This window comes from Daphnia magna, linkage group LG7 (genome assembly GCF_020631705.1).
Source record: "Daphnia magna isolate NIES linkage group LG7, ASM2063170v1.1, whole genome shotgun sequence".
Lineage (NCBI taxonomy): Eukaryota > Metazoa > Arthropoda > Branchiopoda > Diplostraca > Daphniidae > Daphnia > Daphnia magna.
The window spans coordinates 3,008,807-3,032,509 of record NC_059188.1 but is presented as its reverse complement, the minus strand read 5'-3'; the positions used below and the strand labels follow the sequence as shown (position 1 = coordinate 3,032,509).

The 23,703-nt window shown below is 40.6% G+C and overlaps 1 protein-coding gene and 2 long non-coding RNA genes across 3 annotated transcripts; 2 read left to right on the top strand and 1 right to left on the bottom strand.

Moving 5' to 3' along the window:
• Positions 1-2,189: 2,189 nt before the first annotated feature.
• Positions 2,190-19,632, bottom strand: LOC116927532. Its single transcript, XM_045176130.1, has 8 exons — positions 19,627-19,632; positions 19,561-19,576; positions 19,420-19,488; positions 19,189-19,317; positions 18,832-18,954; positions 18,380-18,546; positions 18,134-18,299; positions 2,190-2,408 (listed from the first exon to the last, which is right to left on the bottom strand). The coding sequence occupies exons 1-8, from the start codon at positions 19,630-19,632 to the stop codon at positions 2,242-2,244; spliced, it is 843 nt and encodes a 280-aa protein (XP_045032065.1). The 3' UTR covers positions 2,190-2,241.
• Positions 6,706-7,615, top strand: LOC116927349. The gene is made up of 4 exons (XR_004396607.2): positions 6,706-6,809; positions 6,872-7,033; positions 7,098-7,240; positions 7,318-7,615. It is a non-coding gene; the product is annotated as an uncharacterized LOC116927349 (long non-coding RNA).
• A 1,366-nt stretch (positions 19,633-20,998) lies between the features above and the next one.
• LOC123474348 lies at positions 20,999-21,336 on the top strand. The gene is made up of 2 exons (XR_006649020.1): positions 20,999-21,144; positions 21,241-21,336. It is a non-coding gene; the product is annotated as an uncharacterized LOC123474348 (long non-coding RNA).
• The last annotated feature ends 2,367 nt before the right edge of the window (positions 21,337-23,703 follow it).

Below are 23,703 nucleotides of genomic sequence, written 5' to 3'. Positions count from 1 at the left end.
GATGCGTAAGAGTACGTTTACACATTGATTTTCTTGCCATAGAAATAAAACGCGCAGAGTTCAAAAACAAACTAAAAAGATGTATGTTCCAATCAGGTAACAGAAGGAAGACTATAATTTTGAGAGTTTTGAGTGAGTGTGTTTTTTTGTATGAATCGCTCCACACAAATCATCACTCATTTGTTTGGTGACATATTTAAAACAAATAACTAAAAAATCATAAATAATATTGCTCATCAATTTGAGAGAATGCATTGGGCAGCCAACTTGGGGGAGCTTGTCGACGCTTTGGCCGCAGACTAAAGCTCGTAACGATGGCAACTGAACTGAACATCTGAAAATCATGTTTAACGTACATTTAGTGACGAAAAAAAGAACTAATCTATTGCCAACGGCAATAACAGCATCTCGACAATTTTGTCTGCAGGGCCTTATGAGAGTCGCTCCTCCTCCTTTCCTCCTTCATGCTTTTAGATAAGGCCATTTCAGACTAAAAAAGGATGTCTTTAAGATGTCCGCTCAGGACTACCTTGGGACAATGCCATCGAAGACTAAAACAGGAGGTTTCTAAGATGTCCGCTCAGGATTACCTTGGGATAATGCTGTCGAAGGCTAAAATCAGGACGTCTTAACCCTAGTAGAACACTTGATACCATAGACGTCCATAGGACGTTGCGACATGCTTTGGACATCCTATATATATCCCTATTGTACTACCGAGGATATCCATAGTACAACATTTGGTACCATCGATGTCCATAGGACGTCAGAAGCTGACATCCTTTGGACATCCTATATATATCCCGATGGTACTCCCCAGGATATCCCACACCTGACGTTCAAGGTATGTCCTGCAAGTGACTGTCAAGAGTTCAAGGTAAAATAAAAGAAATAAGATTACGTATGTGTTGGTTAGACTTGAACCTCTGACCCATAGATTCGCAGACTTGTCTCCTACCACTATGCCACTACATATATTACAAGACGTACAAAATCATCATATAAATGACTTTACATGGAGTATGACAGCTTGTTTTGGGGACCATGGATGTCCATAGGACGTCTATAGCGTCTATAGTCTATAGACTATTTTAGGACAATAATGCTATCGAAGACTAAAAAAGGATGTTTTTAAGAGATCCAGCTATGCCTACTCTAGTACAAGGCGGTTCGAAGACCAAAAAAAGATGTCTTTAGGATGTCCGCTCAAAGACTAACTCGGGACATAACACAAAGATTAAAATAAGACGTACTTAAGACGTATAGTCTGAAATGGCTTTACCCAAAAGTATCCCCCGAAGGACATCTTAAAGACATTTTTTTGCATTCCGAAATGGCCTTATCCAAAAGTATCCCCGACAGGACATGTTAAAGACATCTTTTTGGGTCTTCCACTGCCTTGTCCAAAAGTATCCACTACAGGACATCTTTAAGACATCTGTTTGTAGTCCGAATAGGCCTTGTTCAAAAGTATCCTCGACAGGACATCTAAAAGCCACCTTTTTTTGGTCTGGCATGCCCTTGTCCTAAAGTATCCCCTGCAGGACGTCTTCAAGACATCCTTTTCTAGTCTTCCTTTGTCTTGTCCCAATAGTAGGCCTGACGGGACATCTTAAAGACATATGTTTTTTGGTCAGGCATGTCCTTGTCCCAAAGTATCCCCGACAAACAATCCTAAAGGCATATTTTTTTAGTCCCGGATGTCTTTGGGACTACCGGATATCCTTGGGATGTCTTAAACATTACCCGGTGCTGTGTGGTTGTGCTAAGAAAGCCTGACCTTGGACGTCTTACGGACATTCTAATTTTAGTATTCGAAATCTACAGTGGTGAAGAACACCACTGAAGTTAAAGACTTGGAAAAGATGTCCTTAGAATGTCCGTGGAAGTAATAGCTGGGGCCATAACAGAAAGGCTTAAATAAGAGATTGCCGCTCATTCAATGTCCATTTAGTCATATACTATTATAGTTCTCTTCTGAATAACCTTGGTATGTTCATTGAAGATACAAAAAACATACATTATTATGTCTTTTTAATGTTGTTATTTGTATTCTCACCATTCATTTCTATATATAAAACGTATGTAATTGGATAAAGCACAATTATCGTGAATCAAAAATATTTTTATTGTCATTGGCTAGCCTTTGCAAAACAGAACATTACAACCAGAACACATGATAACTCCATGAACATAGAAAATTGAACGATCAATTGATAAACGATGAACTCTTCTGGATGATTATGGGTCGTCATCTTTCCCAGCATCGCTATCACGACTTCCATTAAAAGCAGTCTTTTCTTTTCTTTTTTTTATTAAACCAGGAGCTCTAACAAAAAATGACATTGTAGAAGTCTCAAACTCTTGCAATGTAATATCCTTGATCGAAGCATTCAGTTTGATTCCATCTGTGCAAAAATAAAAAAATAGAGAAGTTAGAACCAGCATAGTAATGTGAAGCAAGTTTGTCATAGCTTACAGTACCCACCACCCGATTAAGAACACCCCCTTCGTTTTGCGTGCTTTCTTATGGTGCTACCTGTCTCACAAAAACTGGAATACATTTTTTACGGCTAAAGATAGATTTTTTCTTCCTTTTTTCCCGATGAGGAGAGAAAATGATCTACAAAATATGTGTGCTTCACATTTTGTAGGACTTACCCCCACGTCCCTACACCCTCGTTCATAGATTAAGTACACGTGCATTTCCCTCCATAAACGTAGTGTTAAAACCGGCTTTTTCAAAAATAAAAAATTTATACTTAGATTAGTGCTGAATTTTTTTTTACCAAAAGATGTTGCGTCATTTAATGAAAAGAACCACGAATAAATTTGTTTGAAAAAAAAAAATTTCAGCTCCCTTTCCTATCCCTTGAAGTTTACTCCCTTCAACAATTAGGGACGAAAATCCTAAATTCTCCTCCAGTCACTAGGGGCGCTGTCGCGCGTGCCCCGCAACGTTCTGAAAAAAAAGCAAAGAATTCAATGGCGGGATTTTGAATGAAAAAGCTAGACACGTCTGTTGAATCTTACTAATTACCATCTAATGAATAAGTAGACCTTGGGAATTTTACCCACACCTTTATTTTTCATTCTTCAAAAATTGAAAAGTTTGATTGTAGAAAGTTACTTTATTCTTATATTGCGCGTCGTGGCAGAACCAGGGCAGTGTCTCATGCAAGTAATTAATATGGGAAAGGGAAGTGATTTATCAGTGATAGAGAAAAGTATAATGGTAACAATGCGAGAGGGTGGTTCTTTTTATCGAGTAATTTCAAAGAGCGTAGGTCGAAGTATAACAGCTGTAAAAAATGTTTTAGATAGTTTTCAGAAAGAAAACAAAGTTATCCCTGGTCGTCAAACAAAGTGCAAGAAAGAACCAATATGGTCTCGGTGGGTGTACGGAGAAGGTTTTCTTTCGGGTTCGAAATAATACGTTCTCCGTACCACCCCAGTTTTTGAAGTTCTCCGCACCACCCTATTGTTGAAATTCTCCGTACCACCCTATGTTAAGACCCTAGTGCACAACGAGGCTTGACAAGCCTTGCAAAATGATTGCAATGATATTAACGGCTGAATCCTCATAAATAGTGCTTTTAAAAACAATATTTCATTCTATCTAAATGAATAATCGTTTTATCTAAATGAAAGTGTGACGTATTTAGTAAATACGTGTTACAGTGTTTCGTGTTTTTTTTTCAAATCAAATCCAAATCCAATCAAATCCAAATCCTCCCGGATTTTTAAGGGATTTGGATTTGCCTTATTTTTCAATGGCTTGGATTTGGATCGGATTTGATCCCCACAAAAAAAACCCGGATTTTTTCAAATCAAATCCAAATCCTTTATAAAGATCTGTTTCGGATTTTTTTCCAATTTAGAATTTTTTTCCTGTACCACCCAGCCACTGTTTAGTATTTACTTTTCTTGTCGTCTGCAGACTCTGCACTTGATCCTCTGTAAGCCCAGACATTTACTCTTTACCGTTTTATTAGATTGAAAAATTTCGTGATTTCGTCAGCGAAATATGAAACTTATGAGTCCTGTGACTCCTGTCAAACACAAATGATGAATTGTGGCTAACTCTTTTTTTTTGCTCTTTTCACCATTGTCAGTCAGAATACTCAGAAATAAAAAGATTTAATCCAACTTAAGAAATCTAAAGGAACCTGTTATTATAGTTTTTAAAAAAATATGGATTTTGTAAGAAATCAAAAGTCGAACAGACTTTTTAGCAAAACTTCTATTAAAAAGTAAACTAATCCAATTAGTCTTGGATTTTTATTTGATATTAAATTAGGGATTAATTTCAAAAAAATTAAAAGGAAATTTTAAAAATTTTTACCTTGACACAGAAATATGTAGAAGAACTTGTATGTAACTATGTGTTACATGTTGCAATCATAAAATTAACAATTGATTGTGAATTGGATTGGATTTGGATCGGATTTGGATCGGATTTGGATCGGATTTGGATCGGATTTTCTCAAATTTAAAATGATTTGGATTTGGAGTTGGATTTGGATTTGATTTGGATTGGATTTTGCTGATTTTTTCGAGCTTAGGATTTGGAACGGATTTCAAAACACACGCAATGATTTGGATTTGAGTCAAATCCGGCAAATTTAGAAAATCCGAAACACTGGTATTTACTATCGATTCTTAAATATCGAGATCTAAATTGGGTCTGGGTGCAGACGAAATGTTTGTACGTAACAATGTGAGCCTTGACTTGAACCAGGCAAAACCCATAAGCTTTTTTGAACGATCAGAGCGTTTGTTTACGTTTTTAAACGATGACGTCTTTAGACAAAAGAGGTGCAGAAGCTCTGCAATTCAATAAATTCCCGTCAGGGAAATCAGCCGAACATGAGGCTCAAAGGTGATTTTCTTGGAATTTTAGCCGCCAAGAAGCTGGTTTTTATTTAATTCAGTGGTTACTAGCTAATCAAAAATAGTTTTAATTAGGGAAAAAGATAGACAATATAAAGGACAATAACATACTTAAAATTGAGCAACTTTCTTTGGCTTACAAGATACGAATAGGGGTAAAAACTACGAATTTTCAAGTACCGGAATGTTTAAAACCTTTGGAAATTATTTAAAATTCCAAGTTCGAACAAAAATAAACACATATCATCCCAAAATGATCGCCTTGTTAAGGGCTTTAAAAAAATATGAAATTCAAGATAAAATGTTACTAACTAGGACCATGGGAAAACTTTATATTTTTTTCTTTCGCCGTTGATTACACATGCGTGTGTACATATTATGATGATTCTGACTGCATATTTCGATTCAGCGTGAAAAGTTAAGTCTAGGGTGCAATTTTCATTCATTTTGGCGGTAGCCTGCGGGATTTGGTTTTTTGCGATCCAATTTTTTCCCGAAAAAAGTCCGCCCTGTTAAGGTATGCGAGTTACTGCGCTTTTTCCCTTTAAAAAAACGTGTCGTAAACTAATAACTCCCGCAGGCTACCGTGTGTCCCAGAGACATCCAAAATACGTCATTTTGAGACGTCTGAGATGTACTTGGAACATACCAGATTTCCAAGTTTACATTCTTTGGAGGTCTTTTACGTATGGGTAATGTCCGCTTCGCCGAGATCCCATACTCGTACCTATCTCGTCTCATTGGATAGACCTTGGACGTCATTCGGACGGAATTGGGATGTCAATGGAACAAGTGAGATGCGTAATAAACGTCTTGTATACGAATTGTATCCTCATTCGTTCTCAATTTTTCCGCTGCATATATTGATGAATTTGCGGCAATCCCGCTATTTTCCATAAAATAAAAGGACTCAGTAATTTATCTAAAAAAACTAAAATTTATTTTATTTCTTCAGGTACAATATGAAACTCAAAATAGTCAAATTATTCAATTACAATATGAAAATCAAAATAGTTTAACTGATCAGGTGCAATATGAAACTCAAAATAGGAAATCTAATCAGTGCATTAACAATCGCACTTTACGTAGAAAATGATAAATTAGTCAGCAATTGTAATCGCTATCATCTTGTCGGAGCTCGTCTTCCCCATTAATTTTTCCATCTTCATTGTTCTTGAAGGCATACCTTGGGCAGTGACGTAACCAATTCTTTATCTTAGACTCCACTGCAACTCTTGTCATGGATTTGTGCATTTCACAAACTCCGTCTGAAATTGTAAAAAATATAAAAAACTGTTTAAGCTAAAAGCTAAAGCTAAAAGAAAAATGCATTTGAAGCATGCAATTTACTCACCAATTACAACGGCTCAGTTGGAAGCAAAAATGGATATGCTGATTGTCAAATCCAATAATAATTTATCGCAATGAGTTATGGAAAGTGATCAGTCTACTTTAGTGGATATGTCTGAATTGCCATTAAAGACCCGCGATGACCTTGTTGCCTATGAAAAACTTTTGGAGACAAATGCTGATCAAAATTTAAAATTGGTAAAAAAACTTCTACATATTTATTTACTTTTCTTTAGTTATCTTAAGATTTTTTGATTGGTCTATGCAATTTTATTCTTATTTCAAAATTAATTCAACATTAGTGTTTACCTTTACGACTTGCGTTGTATATTTGTATTTCAATTTTTTGGTGGTAAATATGACACAAATTTATGTTTTTGTTTAAACTTAAGGTAAGGATGGTGAAACAAATAGGTGGCGAAACCCTTGCTGATGCTGTAAAACGTGCCTGGGAGAGGGTCCTTTCACTTGAAGTTCGAGCCGTCGTAAACTGGAGTGGAAAAAAAGAAAGGACAAACCCCAAAAGCATAAGTTACAGGGAATGAAAGTTACTGAAGCAATTTTTAGTATGTATTTAAACAAGTTATGTTTGCTTTTAGAACTCGTTATTAACTTATTGATTTTACAGCTGGAATTCGCCATGCGAAAGAGTTTGCTCAAGTTACAGACAATGCACTTATGAAGGAGACCCGTAATGCTGTGAAGCATGCTGCAGAAACTGTACGGAATAAGACGGGAATTGTCCCACAGGAGCCTGGTTCTGACAGCAATGATGAGTAACGCGACCCAAGTAAGTTTTTGTTCACTTCTATTGATGGTTAATTAATAATTATTTAAATTTTTTCTTTTCAAAGGGTCATTGGTGTAGAAGAAAATCAGCTTGTACACCTTTCCAAATTAACTGTCCATCAAAACAATCAACCAAGAAAAGTTCAAGTACCTGGCCTTGCTCAAGTTGCATTTAATGCCTCCTTCCGGGTGTCTTTTTGGTTCTCGAGTAATTATCTTAAATAATTTGTATCTATAATGTTACTGTTTATTTAATTTACTTTTATTTTACTTTGATTTATTCAGTCTCGGATTCCATATTCAAGAGGAATATGATGTTCAACGTCTATGTCGTATTGAATTGCGCAACAACGTTGATACCGAAGAAACTGAAGGATTAGAAGAGGTAGTCGAGTTTTTCATCAAAGAGGAGGCGACATTCATCGAGAAGTAGTTGCCAATACTATCAACGATCAACACAAAATCTTCTTACGTCATACATCTGCAATTTAAGGAAACGCTTCTTGAGTTGAAGTCCATGCGCGTATTCTACCGATTTATTGTGGATTTGTTGCGTATAATTGAAATACAAACATTTAATCGAAGGTATACGGTTTCGTGAATTTTATTTGAAGGGCTATGCAAGAACGAATTATGTCCAATTGCGACAGGATAGGGATCAAAACAAGAAGTCCAGACGACGTCTATTTGGTGATGGCTATTGGTTGTCGATGTTTGGATGTCATATGGAAATTTTTCATGACGTCCAAAGGATGTCCCAATTCCGACGTCATACGGCGCGACATTAGGATGTCCAGCGCCCATCCTATGGCAGTCGGCTCGGACGTCCGAGTCGGACGAGTCGGATGGGTGACGGACATCCTATGGATATCAGTGTGCTACCAGGGAAGGAACTTTTCTAATTCACCATTTTTGATTTGTTGTTTTGAACTCGGAGTAACTTTTCAAAGTTCTTCGCATCATCAAAATCCTTCATTGGCAACCGAAAAAATTCCGTAATGGAAGATAAGTCCGGTTGGGATGGAGCACTGTCTTTCAACAGCAGAGATAGCGTGTCTAGCATCTCCCGCTGATTAGCTTTTAAAACTTAAAAATAATACCTTGTTGAGTAAAAATATCCATTCCCACATAACACAAGGCAGTCCGTCGGATGTCCGACAGATGTCGGGGTCGGATGTTGAGTACATCTTTTTTATATCCTCCGGACAGCCCGATATCCGATTTGGATGTCCTATGGATGTATTTTTTTTTGGTTTTGACCGCCCTCAACAGCGCCGTCGGACATTCTAAGGATGTCCGAACGGGCTTTCATTTTGCTATAAATATGACATGTATTGGACTTCTAATCTTGAAAAAACGTTAGGCTATATCAGGATTCGAACTCGGGTCTCCCGCACCACAGTCGAATATTATTCCACGACCAGATGAACTTCCTTAATCGTGCGCCAACCCAACAAGAGCTTGAAGCTAAGCTTCGCCGGGCTACCAACACATCACCAGGGGTTGATGGCCTAGAATACCGTCATCTCAGAGCCATCGACCCCAACTGCATTCTGCTGGAAACAGTTTGTAAAATGGTTTGGAAGCTAGGGGTTCCTAATTGTTGGAAGACATCGCGAACTGTCCCCATTTTCAAGAAAGGGGACACTAGCGACTATTCCAACTTTAGACCAATATCCCTTCTTCCTACCATCTACAAACTGTTCTCGGGAGTGATCAGCCAGAGAATAACGCAAGTCGCTTCAGACCTTGGCTGGTTATCTCCCGAGCAAAGTTTTCTCCCGGGGGTCCATGGTATTCAGGAACATACACAGCTCTTACAGACGGTTGTCGAGGAGACAAAGACCAAACGAAAGCACATGTCTATTGCATGGCTGGACATGTGCAACGCGTTTGGATCTGTGCCTCACGCCGTTCTGAATGAGCTGTTCACATCACTTCCAATACCAGAGGACCTCCGGCGCATCCTGGTGGACATATATTCGGGAAATCGGATGGATTTTGCCGTTGGAAAAGAAAAATCCATCCGCATTTTACCGACAGCAGGTGTTCGCCAGGGTGACGCTCTTAGTTCCCCTATTTTTAACCTGGCTTCCGAACCCCTCGTCAGGGCCGGAAAGTCCAATATTAACCCCGGATTTTTAATATTTGGCTCGCCTCTAGAAAACCACGGCATATGCTGACGACATTGCCGTGGTTACAAATTCTCCCTCCTAGCTCCAAATTATTTTAAACGTTTTTACCCTCACCGCAAACACCTTGGGGCTGCAATTTAATGCCGGGAATGTGTTTGCCTGGTCTTCGACAAAGGCAAGCCGTCTGACGCCCAGTGCCGAATTGGTGATCAATTAATTCGGTGCTTGGGTCCAGACGACCAAGAAACATATCTTGGTACACCGATCGGAGGAAAATTGCGGTTCCGACCACCAACTGACCTTATCCCTAACCTCGACAAAATAGCCGCCTCCCACCTCGCACCATGGCAAAAACTTGAAATCTTCCGTAGCCACCTTCTTCCCTCCCTTTCCCATCACCTCGCTTCGGGTCGGGTCCTGAAAGACTGCCTTACCCAACTGGACACTGAGTGTAGGAAGTTTCTTGGGCTTTTTTTTTAACCTTCCCAATCACGCAACGGTCCCGTTTTTCTACGCGGACCGGCGGGTTGGGGGCCGAGGGAACATGCCGCCTCACTGATGATGCCGATATCTGGACCATCGCCAGGGGTGCTCAGCTCCTCACTTGTAGAGACCCTACAGTGAGGAACATATGCCGAGAGCAGCTCCATGACACCATCCGGCGAGGGTTCAGAAACGAGCATCCAGGAGTGTTGCCAGTTGGGGAATATCTTTCGGGATCCGTGGATGGGGGCTCTACAGACTGAGGTACGCGGAGGCAGGGTCCAATCTTTGGACTCTTGCCCGCCAAGCTGCCAAACGACTGGGAGTGCGGATTGATGTATCCGGCGACGAAAATCTAAGAATTGTCGCCGATGACGTCTCCGTAAGGCAGTCCGCGGACTTCGGAAAGTAGCTCGGCAGCGCTATACCAGGGACCTAATTTCTGACAAGAGCCACCAGGGAGTAGTTGCCACTGGCCTCTCCCTGGAAGACAAGTCGAAAGACATGGCTCGCCTGGTATCCTGCCGTACGCCCCTCTCCTTCCCGAGACTGGAGATATCTTCACAGAGCCCGGCTCGACATCCTTCCTCTTCGGGGGCACTCGTGGTTTTGCTCACAGGAGCAAGATACGAGTTGCCGCCGATGCGGAAAGGAAAACGAGACCGGGTTTCATGTGCTTAACCACTGTGAAGAAGGTCTCCAGCTCGCCACCAAGAGGCACAACACCATCCAAGATCTCTTGGAGTCGCTGCTAGTCAAGCAGGGACACGACGTCACGATCAACAATGCCATCCCCGGGCAAGGTTAAGACCGGATGTTGAATTTCAACTATCCGGTTCCCGGGTGATGGTCGACGTCGTGGTCTGCTATGACCAACCAGGGAGTATGGAGAATGCCTACCAGCGGAAATATGATAAATATTCTTCGCATGGGAGGATTCTCCCCCTGGTTGTCGGGTCTCTTGGATCATGGTACCCCAGGAACGACGAAATCCGTTCGATTCTTGGAATCAACGGAAGATCCTTGGGTGCCTTCCGATTCAAGGCCCGATTGGCAGCGATCCAGGGATCAATGGATATGGTGTGTGCCCATTTCCATCATGGTGCACCAAACCCCGAGGCTGAGGATAACCCCCTCTTCCCGTAGTAACTCCATACCCAGTATATTAGTAGACTCTTCCCCATTTATTTTATTTAGGTAATTTTAGTAATATTTTTAAATGCACCCACCCCCATACATGTTTATTCCCCCTTCCGAAACCCCTCCATAAACTAACCACTGTGTCAATCTATGTATGAAATGTGGGGAGAAATCCTGTCAAGGTGAGCGAGGTAGCGGTCCCTGGTCTGGGGATCGCAAGAGACAATAGGCGGAGACACACATAAAAGAAAGACATTCTAAGAGAGGGGTTCAGAACACCACCCAGTATGTCTGCCTTGGCTGTAAAAAGGAATTTAATTCGTTTATTTCAGCCGGCAGACATGCAAGACCTTGTACTGAGTCCCTTTCCTCCAGTATTCTCCGCCAATCCCTCGAACTAACCATTGCATCTGCAATGGATGGTTTGCAGGGGTCTCCTAATCCCGCTCACTATTCTCTCCCCACGTTTTCCCCTTCCAGAATTGAAGGGGACAAAATCATTTTAAAATACCCTGGGAAACCCATGAAGTGTCCTAGGTGTGAGTGGACTACCTTGGCAACTAACACCAGAGCCATGGGTAGTATCCACAGACACCTAGAGACAGCCCACACACTCCGACTAGTTAAATATTGGGAATGCGGAGTGTGTGGATTTGCTGGAGATGGCCCTACACTAAAAGGGCATTACCAGAGATTGCACTCAGCACCACAGTAATCACCCTCCATCCGGTCACCACGGTTTTTCAACGCGGATACCTCTGTTCGGGATTCTTCTGTGGTAGCGACCTTCCAAGAGGAGATCGCTGTCACAGAAGATGAGCGTCAAGAGTTATCCGTGATGGGAATGCCGGCGATCGAAGAGGAGGGGCCTGGTAATGCCCAATCTCCAGCAAATTTTACCCAAAGCCCCATTTTAATTCTTGAGAGGGAGTTCACCGCATCTTTTAATACACAAAATTTTAGTTGGCTCTTACGAACTCCCTCTACAAGAAATTTCTTATCTCCGGAAGGAAGAAGAAAATTTCTGTAGCTCCGGAAGGGCCACAACCCGATCCCCTTCAAGAGACCCAACCCTTTTCCCCCAGTCAGCAAAATGTTCGTGGATGCAGCCAAGACAGCTCAGAAGAGCAAAGCCAAAGAGGCAGCGATTTCGCTTGTCTCTGGGTACCTGCTTTTCTGAGCTGCGAGACTCTTCTTGATCTTGAAGGCGTCCTCGAACGTTGCACTGCTGACTGGCTCCCCAAAGCACAGATTTTAGAAGACCCTAGCCCTGAAAAACCCCGAGGAAACCCTAATGGTAGAAAAAGAAACCAAAACCGGCAGATGCAGAAAGCCCGGCGACAGATCAAGCTCAAGGCCTACGAAGCGAGGAAGATTCAACGGCTCTTCAATATCTACCCAAGAAGAGCCGTTCGAGAGGTGCTCGGAGATCGTTCACCCTCGTACGATGGCACTGTTGAAGCTGCGGAGGAATACCTCGAGAGGACTTACCACCGCTCGAGTCTACCTTCGCAGCAGTGCCAGAGTGCGAGGGTACTCTACGACACCGGCGACTGGTCCCATCCATCAAGGGACCAGATGGACTTCCTCAATCGTGCGCCTAGCCAAAAAGAACTTGAGGCTAAACTTCGCCGGGCTACAAATACATCACCAGGGGTCGATGGCCTAGAATATCGACATCTAAGAGCCCTCGACCCTCGACTGCATCTTGCTGGAAACAGTTTGTAGAATAGTTTGGAAGATTGGAATTCCTAACTGTTGGAAAATATCGCGAACAGTCCCCATCTTTAAGAAAGGGGACACAAGCGATTATTCCAACTTTAGGCCAATTTCCCTTCTTCTGACCATCTACAAACTGTTCTCGGGAGGAATCAGCCAGAGACTCACAGAGGTCGCCTCAGATCTTGGCTGGTTATCTCCCGAGCAAAAGGGTTTCCTCCCGGGGGTCCATGGTATCCAGGAGCACACACAGCTCTTGCAGACCGTTGTCGAGGAGACAAGGACCAAACGTAGGCATCTGTCTATAGCATGGCTAGACATGTGCAATGCGTTTGGTTCTGTTCCTCACGCCGTTCTTGGAGAGCTGTTTGCTTCTCTTCCGATACCAGACGACCTCCGGCGCATCCTGGCGGACATTTACTGGGGGAATCGGATGGATTTTGCCGTTCAGAAAGAATCTGTTCGTATTTCCCCAACAGCAGGTGTTCGTCAGGGTGACGCTCTTAGCGCCCCTATTTTTAATCTGGCTTCCGAGCCCCTCGTCTGGGCCGGAAAGTCCAATATCAACCCCAGATTTTTATTATTTGGCTCGCTCGTCAAGACCACGGCATATGCTGACGACATTGCCGTGGTTACAAATTCTCCTGACGAGCTCCAAAATATTTTAGACATTTTATCCCTCACCGCTGACACCTTAGGGCTGCAATTCAACGCCGGGAAGTGTGCTTGCTTGGTCATTGACAAAGGCAAGCCGTCTGAGGCTCTGTGCCGAATCGGTACTCAACCCATTCGGTGCTTGGGACCAGACGATTAAGAGACATATCTTGGTACACCGATCGGCAGGAAATTGCGGTTTCGTCCTCCCACTGACCTTATCCCTAACCTTGACAAGATTGCCGTCTCCCACCTCGCACCATGGCAAAAACTTGAGATTTTCCGTAGCCACCTTCTACCTTCCCTTTCCCATCACCTCGCTTCGGGTCGGGTCCTGAAAGACTGCCTCACCCAACTGGACACTGAGTGTAGGAAGTTCTTAGGCCTTATTTGCAACCTTCCCAATCACGCAATGGTCCCGTTTTTCTACGCGGACCGGCGGGTTGGGGGCCTAGGAACATGCCGCCTCACTGATGATGCCGATATCTGGACCATCGCCAGGGCTGCTCAGCTCCTCACTTGTAGAGACCCTACAGTGAGGAACATATGTCGAGAGCAGCTCCATGAAACCATCCGGCGAGGGTTCAGAAACGAGCATCCAGGAGTGTTGCCAGTTGGGGAATATCTTTCGGGATCCGTGGATGGGGGGCTCTACAGACTGATGTACGCGGAGGCAGGGTCCAATCTTTGGACTCTTGCCCGCCAAGCTGCCAAACGACTGGGAGTGCGGATTGATGTATCCGGCGATGAAAATATAAGAATTGTCGCCGATGACGTCTCCGTAAGCCCAGTCAAGGCAGTCCACGGACTTCGGAAAGTAGCTCGGCAGCGCTATACCAGGGACCTACTTTCCGATAAGAGCCACCAGGGAGTAGTTGCCACTGGCCTCTCCCTGGAAGACAAGTCGAAAGACATGGCTCGCCTGGTATCCTGCCGGACCCCCCTCTCCTTCCGAGACTGGAGATATCTTCACAGGGCCCGGCTCGACATCCTTCCTCTTCGGGGGCACTCGTGGTTTTGCTCACAGGAGCAAGATACGAGTTGCCGTCGATGCGAAAAGGAAAACGAGACCGGGTTTCATGTGCTTAACCACTGTGAAGAAGGTCTCCAGCTCGCCACCAAGAGGCACAACACCATCCAAGATCTCTTGGAGTCGCTGCTAGTCAAGCAGGGACACGACGTCACGATCAACAATGCCATCCCCGGGCAAAGGTAAAGACCGGATGTTGAATTTCAACTATCCGGTTCCCGGGTGATGGTCGACGTCGTGGTCTGCTATGACCAACCAGGGAGTATGGAGAATGCCTACCAGCGGAAATATGATAAATATTCTTCGCATGGGAGGATTCTCCCCCTGGTTGTCGGGTCTCTTGGATCATGGTACCCCAGGAACGACGAAATCCGTTCGATTCTCGGAATCAACGGAAGATCCTGGGGTGCCTTCCGATTCAAGGCCCGATTGGCAGCGATCCAGGGATCAATGGAAATGGTGTGTGCCCATTTCCATCATGGTGCACCAAACCCCGAAGCTTAGGATATCCCTCCTTTTCCCGTAGAAACTCCCTACCCAGTAGATTAGTAGATTCTTTCCCATATATTTTATTTATGTAATTTTAGTAATATTTAAAAATGCCCCTTTTTTTTTTTTTTCTTTTTCCACCCCCTCCTTTATCTACTCTTTTTTTTTTTTTTTTTTTTTTTTTTTTCTGGGGTTTTTTTGGGAAAAAAATACTGAAATACAAAAATTGATGACTTAAATTCTAAACAATGTTTAACTCAAACAAAAGGAAAACTATTACCATAAGTTGGAGAAGCGTACTGATGACCTCTTATTGACCCTCTCCCGGATTTTATACCGTCGCGGGAATTACCCCTTCCGCATATCTTCTTAGAGCGAACTTCTACCATAATTTCTTCACCACGATCGCAGGTTGTCCAAGAGCGATGACTCATCTCTGCGAAGAGATAGCCAATCCCTTTTCACCCGCGACAATATTACATGTCATTTTCGAACAATACAATCGAATGGTTGTAAAATACTTGAGCTTTTTTCGATAACAAATCACATACAGGATTTTTAAGAAGTCAAGAAGATGTTGAACTTAGGTTAAACCAGAAGTGTATAAATTGAAATTAAACAATTTATGCTAAATATTTTTTGAATTTTAAACTTCAGCATGATTTATTAAGTTTAAAGTAGTTTTTTATTATTTGAAATTAAAATCCTATCATAAGTATACTTGCTTTGAATATTATGAGATGCCGAATAATTTTTTTTTCTGTAAGTTAATTTCCAATGGCTTGATTCCCGTAAGCTAAACGGAAAGCCTGTGCAAACAAACTCACGACTTACATAAATTTTATTCATTTTTTGTAATAAATTTAAAAATAAACCATCCGGCAAATAGATTTATTTAGATAGAAAAATTTGAACACGGTTAAGTTTTCCCCTTTTGGAAACAAAGAAATTTTGACAATTAATAATGAAACTTAGTGATCGGCCCCAATTAGTTCTAATCGAGTTAACTGCCCCGCACCGATAAAGTGCATTCGGGGTTGAATTGAGGTGCCACTTTTCAACCGGAGCGGTGCGGGGAAAATTTTGAGGTTAACCCGTTGCCCCGAAGCAATAAAAGAAAATGCCGTTCTTTCGGTTTCAGAGTAAAAATCGGGGCAAGCGGGTAGAACGAGTTATTATCGGGGTTGTTATCGGATAGATCGGGGGAAACAGTCAATCGGTAATGTTTTTTGCAATGATGAATCGATTGATTGCAATCCAATTGATTGCAAACCCCAATTGAATTCGGGGAGAAGAATTTTCCACCCTGAGCCACGTCTCGATGGCCCGAAATGAGAAACCTGATTTTCAAAAAAGCGCCCCGATTGGCTCGAGGCCGATCCTTAAATGAAACAATTGAAAATCTTCTTGGCTGTTGGAAGGAGGTCCGTAGAATATAATTTTCGCAAATCCATTGCACTTCCAAGGTGACTAGCCGACGGACATCCCTGGAACTACCCATTGAGTACATAGATATCTAACGGATGTTTGGCCATGATTCGGACATCCGACGGCAGAAATGTGCTATATGGGTTAACTGAAGCAAGAAACAGAGATACTCTTTTCCAGCTTTCTCACACGAGGCAGAACACAGACGCTATACAATCCAAGTCCAGAACGAGCGTAAACGTTGCCAAGTACTGTTTGATGAACTAAAAAAAAAATGAAAATGAAAATTATTCAAAAAAATAATACAAACTGCTTACAAAATTTATTGAACTAGCCATCTAGTGAGCGAAACGTTAACTCTGTCGTAAAAGGGAGTGAGCAAATTTCCCCACACTGAACAAAGACATGATAATAACGAAATTTTCTAACTGTTGATAGAGAGCCAAAAGAAAAGAAATGGGACGGGCTAGGGACATCGACTGGGGACAAACGAAACATAGCAGAAAAACGGAAGTACTTCTTTTTCAGGGGATTAGATTTGAACATCTACTGGATGAATTCGTCGCAGCGGTGCCATTGGTACGGCTTTGGAGCCACTATATGGAACAACAATTCCTATCTGGGATGCAAGAAGCCGTTGCTTCGTAAAGCGAACATTCAGAAACGTTTAAAATTTGCAAGAGAACACGTTAGTTGGACGACTCGGCAATGGGATAAAGTTTTATTTACTGATGAAACAAATTTTTGGAACTCACAGGCGGACTTTTGTTCGAGGAGCACCAGGGGAACGCTATAATAACGAGTGTCTCGTTCCAACAGTCAAGTTTGGTGGAGGGTCTGTAATGTGTTGGGGAGCCATTTCTTCAAAGGGAGTACTCCCGTTGCACCGAATTGATGGCATAATAAAGAAGGAAACTTACCACCAAATTCTTATTCGCAAAGTATATTTTAGTATTTTACTTGTTACGATATAGTTGTTAAATATTCGAATTCTTAGGCAGTTCCTGGAGGTCTCAGCTAGCCTGGGGAAGGGTTTATTTTTCAGGAGGACAATGATCCCAAGCATTCGTCCAATCTTTGTTGCTCTTATTTAGATGGAAAAGAGAAATTGGGTATTGATATATTTTTTTAGTTTTTTTTATTGCTATACTAATTACGTTCTCTTAAAAAAGGTGTTCTTAAAAGGATGGTATGACCACCACAAAGCCCTGATTTAAATCCTATAGAGCAAGTTTGGGATTTCATGAAATCGAGATTAGAAGAATCAAATAAAGTAACGAAGAAAACTATATGGACCAAACTGGAGAAGGCGGGGCGTCAAGTGACACCTGAGCTTGTCAAGAAATATATCAATACTATGAAAGATCGTTGCCAGGCCGCAATTTTAGTGAAGGGTGGCCACACCAGATATTGATCTTAGCTATGTTTATTTATAAACTAACCGTTAAACCCAGAATAAATGAAATATTGATTTTCATTAACTGATGTCGTTTTTCATTCAAAATCCCGCCATTGAACTCTTTGCTTTTTGTTCAGAACATTGTACGTGCGCCAGCGCCCCTACTGACTGGAGGAGAAGTAAGGACTTTCGCCCCTAATTTTTGAAGGGAGTAAACTTCAAGGGATAAGAAAAGGAGCTGAAAATTTTTTTTTTCAAAAAAATTTATTCGCGGTTACATTCATTAAATGACGCAACATCTTTTGGTATAAAAAAAATGTTTCAGCGCTAATCTAAGTATTAATTTTCTTTTTTTGAAAAAGCTGGTTTTAACACTACGCTTATGGAGAGAAATGCGCGTGTACTTAATATATGAACGAGGGTGTAGGGACGTGGGGGTAAGTCCTACAATAATGTGAAGCACACATATTTTGTAGATCATTTTCTCTCCTCATCGGGAAAAAAAGAAGAAAAAATCTATCTTTAGCCGTAAAAAATTTATTCCAGTTTTTGTGAAACTTATAGCGCCATAAGAAAGCATGCAAAACGAAGGGGGTGTTCTTAATCGGTTGGTGGGTACTGTACCAAGAACAGCTTTAACTATAGCTGTTCCTTTTAAGTTATATTTTTGGTTTGCACCCTTTTTTATTCCGAGCACGTTGCAGTGAGCTCTGCAGTCAATTTTTGTTAACGCGGACCAAGCTATCTTGATGACATCTCGTCCATTGGCACCGCCAATTGATTTGACAAACTTCACCTAATAAAATTAAAATGTATTAGTTTTATCCAGAATGAAATCTCGCAATGGGTTAAAATAATGAAGAGACTTACAAGGGCATTACATTTCCCAGCATTCGTTAAAACTTCGCATTGAAAGAAATAGTCCTCCACACTAGTAAGTGGGATCTCGTCAAGTTCAACTTGTTTTACCTCTTGTAGTTGATTTCCTTCGATTTTTTCTTCGATGAAACGCAAATGTTGCTTAATACCCTTAAATTCTTCCATACATTTAAAGAACATTTTCAAAACACCATCATCAACCTTATTGGGAAGAGAGACAGACTCAAGCGATGTCAAATTGTGATTCTGCGTTGGACGAGTGTGGTCAGTAATCTATCTCAGTGGCATCGTAGCATTTAACGCAGGTTGTGCATGCGTTTTTCGAACTACATCAACTGTTTTCGATGATAAGACTCCAGGTTGTGTGTTAATTCTGTCAACTCTTGATTTTTTGGGGTAAACACCCCTGACGCCAGGTTGTGGAGACAAAACAATACTGCTACCGGGCTGAGTCTGGCTAACAGCACAATGTGCAGATTTTTTAGCTGGTGGATAAGCAGCTCTGCTTACAGATTGCGTTGGATAAACACCACTGACTCCAGATTGAGTTGGGTAAACAGCACTTGCTCCAGATTGAGTTGGGTAAACAGCATTTGCTCCAGATTGAGTTGGGTAAACAACACTCCCTCCAAATTGTGGATCACTGATTCCCCGTCCACAGTTTGTGTTGTTTCAGAAGCAGAAGTTTCACTATTATTGTCCATGGGGAATTGTGAATCCTCATCACCTAGAAGAAATACGTTTCGAACCAATATTGATCACAGACTTCACTATTGAAGTGTAGAACAATTTAATTATACCTAGATTGCACCTTACGAATCGTGAATCGGTCAATGTTGTTGCTGCTTCACCAATAATTAAGTTCTGAGATGCGACATCGATGTTCGGTGTGGATGTTAAAAAGCTGAGATCAGGAAAAGCTTGGCTTCCTGTACAATAAATAACACGACAAATTAAAGTGACTGATGTGCTAACATGCAGCACATTTTGGCAATAAAAATAAAAAGAAAGATTTTTAGGTAACTACTTACCAATAGTGTGAGGTTGCTTCGTTGAATATGTTTGAGACTGATCAGCACTATATTTCACTAGTTCCCCTCCTAAATAAAAGACAATACATAATTTATGTGCTACGATAATTGTTTCTGTTAACAGTTCAAATATTCAATTACCAACTGGGGGAGGTGACTTTGGTAATGCAGATAGCAGTTGAATTTTAGAAGTTAATTCTTAATTACTGTCATCCTCTGAAGAGTTCACATAGTCTGGTGAATATCGTGCTGGATGTCCAATTTGGGCCAGGATACTGTCTATCCTTTACTGGCTTTTCCCAGTTACGCGATTTAATTAGCGTTGGATAGGCGCAATACAGCTTGTAACCAAATGCATACAACCAAAAGTCTGGAATCAGGGCTGTTTCTAATCTTTCCTCGTTGAAATCGTGGACAACCATGTCAACTATTGCAAATTTTCCTAGCTACATTGAATAAGAAATTAGTAAATTGTATTTTTACGTCACTTGAGTTACATTACGTCTTTGTAGGCAATCGTAGTCTCGGACATCTTGCGAAATAACTTTTAAAATTGATAGACCAAAACACTTTGCAAAATAAAATGGTGGGCGAGTCTTCTTAAAACGATTCGTGTCGGTAGTAAGGTTAAAGTTTTCCTTCTTTATGCCAATAGACGCGTGAATGTATACGAAGAAACTCATCCAGACTGGGCTCCTACTATATTTAAATTTATGAGCCACAGTGCAACAAATGTCTCTCGTTACAACAGATTTAAAAAGAGACTTGCTGTAAATGAAAAATGAACAAACCAATCGAGACTGGAATCAATAACATTTGACTACTCGCGATTTTCACTGAGCGACGAGCGACCGCTCAACTAAAAAAAAAACGCGAGCTTGAGCTTAAGCGAAGACCTGCTGGGCGACTCGCTCGAACGCGAACGCCATCTATCAGTCAGCAATAAAAACATTTGGTGCAATATTTTTTATATAAAAAAATAATTTTTTTTTGTTGAAAAATTTAAAGTACGCAACTGTACAGACTACACCCAAAATCGTCTTTTTAGACTGGGGGGCTTTTTTTTGTTCCAAAACGTTCAAATTTATCGGACAGTAATTTTTACAAACTTGTGTTTTTGAAACAAAAATGGAATATAAAGGCAACTTTTCGAACCCATAAAAACTAGCTAATAGCTAGCAAGTTGAACTCTTTTTAACTTTTTTAAGTGTAGGAATTGAAAATTTAATACCTATAACCTACTGTATCGCTTTTAAGAGGAGTAAGAGGAAAAATACAAGTTTTTGACAGAGATTTTTTTGTATGAGGGAAAGGGAAAGCGAGCGCGACGCTTTCTCTTTTTTTGGTAGAGTGAAAATTTTTAAGGAAAATCCGCCCACTTTGAGGCACTGAGGGGAAAGCTCAGAGCGCGCTCGTGTTTCAGTGAGCGATGTCCGACTCTGGCTGAAGTATTATCTTCAACGATGATCATTGATGAAGAAGATCAGGAAAACTCTGCCAAATTACTTAGTCAGCTGAGGAACCTTGAAACAGAAAACACGGAGCTAAGAGAGAAAAATCTTTGCGCTAATGAGGAACTGGAAGCAGCAAAGGTAATGATAAGCGAGTTGACAGCGAAACTTCAAATCACAAGTGAAAAGTTATACGAAGCAACCGATGGGAAGGCCAGGAAAACTCTCTTAACTCAACTGAAGATATCAGAAAATATTACCCGATTCTATACTGGTTTGAATTCCTTCCCATTTACAGCAAGTCTCTTTTTAACTCTGTTGTAAAGAGAGACATTTGTTGCACTGTGGCTCATAAATTTAAATATAGTAGGAGCCCAGTCTGGATGAGTTTCTTCGTATACATCATCACATGGTTTACCTTCAATGAACAATATATACCATGTAATTACTTGTAACTAGAAGAGAATGATAAATAAGGAAATGTAAGCTACTTACCTCCATGAAAATGGTAAGAACAGATCCTTGGTTTAATTAAGTCATGTGAACACTTTTGCTTTGCATTATTAAGCCAAGCAAGTCTTCTTTTTAACTTTTGATCATTCAGTTCTTTTGAAAATCTAACACTAGTTGATGGCAAACAAAAGAACTTAACATGTCTAGCGATGATTTAATTAAAAAAGGGTCTCCATAAGAAGCCTGTGTTAATTTTAGGCTGCCTTACCACAATCGAGATTTTCGACCATTTTGAAAACTGACAACTCAGCATCCGTTCATGGTCTATTTCTCTTTAAATATCAAACAAGTTTTATTCTGTGCTTTAAAAATGTCGAAAAAGCGTATGTTAAATTTTATATCGTTAATCGGTGGAAAAGAACAAAGAAAGGTCAACGTAAAACCTAGACAGCAACGAAATAGGCTTATGGCTCAGATGGAAGAATATTTAAATGACTTACGCCCAAATGTTTTTGCCAAGTATGTATAGTCACTACAACCCACATAACAATTTAATGCAGGAACTCATCCTCAGGAACTCATTAGGTGACCATAAAAATACGTGTATTAGAGCAGTTTTTGCCGGTCATCAACACCTGCTAAAATCGTCTTTAATTCGTCATTGTAGGATTTCAGGACAGAATAAAGAAATCCTAGTAGTGCCGTTAGGATGAATAAATATCCTTTAAAAGACGTCAGTGTGCTGTTTGGGTAGATTTCATCTTCAAATCCGTTCCTAAACTGTGTGTTCATTTTAGGTGCTGATATTGATTGTTGTATTCGCACATGCTATGAACGTTAAGTTAATTAAAAAATTTAAGATGAATTTCTTCGCACAAAAATAACATAAATACAATGTTCAAAAAATCAATGTGGTTGTACACATTCATTTTTTACTATCATATAACGTTATAACTATGCGGTGTTTTAGTAGGTTCAAGACGTTGTAAGACGACGAAAAAAACGTTGTGCGTAAGACGTTCAAGATCAGAGTATCTCAAGACAATTGTACTATAGAAAAATGGGATCTTAAGAAGACGTCTGTGCAAGGCAAATTTTGGACAATTTTACCAGTGAAGTTAACGACCGAAAAATGTATGTACTTCCATGTTGAATTGTAATCATAAAGTGTGGATATTGTTTTTCCTACACCCTTTTGTTTTCGTCTGTTCACCCTTTTGTTTTCGTCTGTTACTGAGCGTGCTAGCTTTTCTGAGAAAACAAAAGACAAAGAAAACGTTGGTCTGGTGTCAAATGTGTGTTTTTCTTGTACGTTGTAATTCAGTCTTGAAGATCAAGAGCGTCTGTAATATTCTTTCGAATTCTGCTAGTGATTTTTGTGTTGTCTACGTGTAAGTATAAAGATACTCATTGTAATAAATGAATGAAAAACTGATTCCTCGTTTATATTTTAACATTCAACAAATAGCAACGGGTTATCATTATGACATCTCAATTATGTCCGGTTGTCCCAAGTGGAGATGTCCTAAGGATGTCTTTAAAATAATGTTTTGGACTCCTTCGTTTCGTCCAAATGTCCGGGACTAGTACTATCTTCAAGACGTTTATCAAGACAGTTTGAGGACAACGTTAAGTTGTCTTTTAGATATATGAAAGGAATCTTTATGTCGTCTTTATGTTTCCTTAAATTTGTTTTTGCCATATAAAAGATCTCCTAAAGACATCCCTATGATATCTTTCTGACTTCTTAAAGATATCCTTCTGTCATCTTTCTGACTACTTAAAGACATCATTAAGTCACGTTTATGATTCTTTAAAGAAATGTTTTTGCCATCTGAAAGATTTCCTTGAGACATCTTCATGATATCTTTTTAACTTCTTAAAGATATCCTTATGTCATCTTTCTGACTACTTAAAGACATCTTTATGTCGTCTTTCTGATCACTTAAAAATATTTTTTGTGTACCTAAAAGATTTCCTGAAGACATTTCCGTGATATCTTTCTGACTTCTTAAAAATATCCTTATGTCATCTTTCCGATATCTTACTTTTGGTCATCTTTTAACATACTTTTGAACGTCTTTAAAGATACGTTTGGACGTCTTTAAAAATGCTATTGGACGTCTTTAAACATATACTTTTGGCCGTTTTTAATCATATTTTTAGACGTCCTTCAACATTATTTTGTCTGTTTTTTAACCTACTCTTGGACGTCATTTTCTATCCATTTGGAAGTCATTTAGCTTTGTGGAAAACCAGTAAAGTTAAAGACTGAAAAATTTATGTACTTCCACACATAGTGACGAAGGGCAGTAACACCTTGTTTTTCCATATACAGGAAAGAGGTTCTCTCTGGATTTGAGAGTCCCTACGGTGTTTG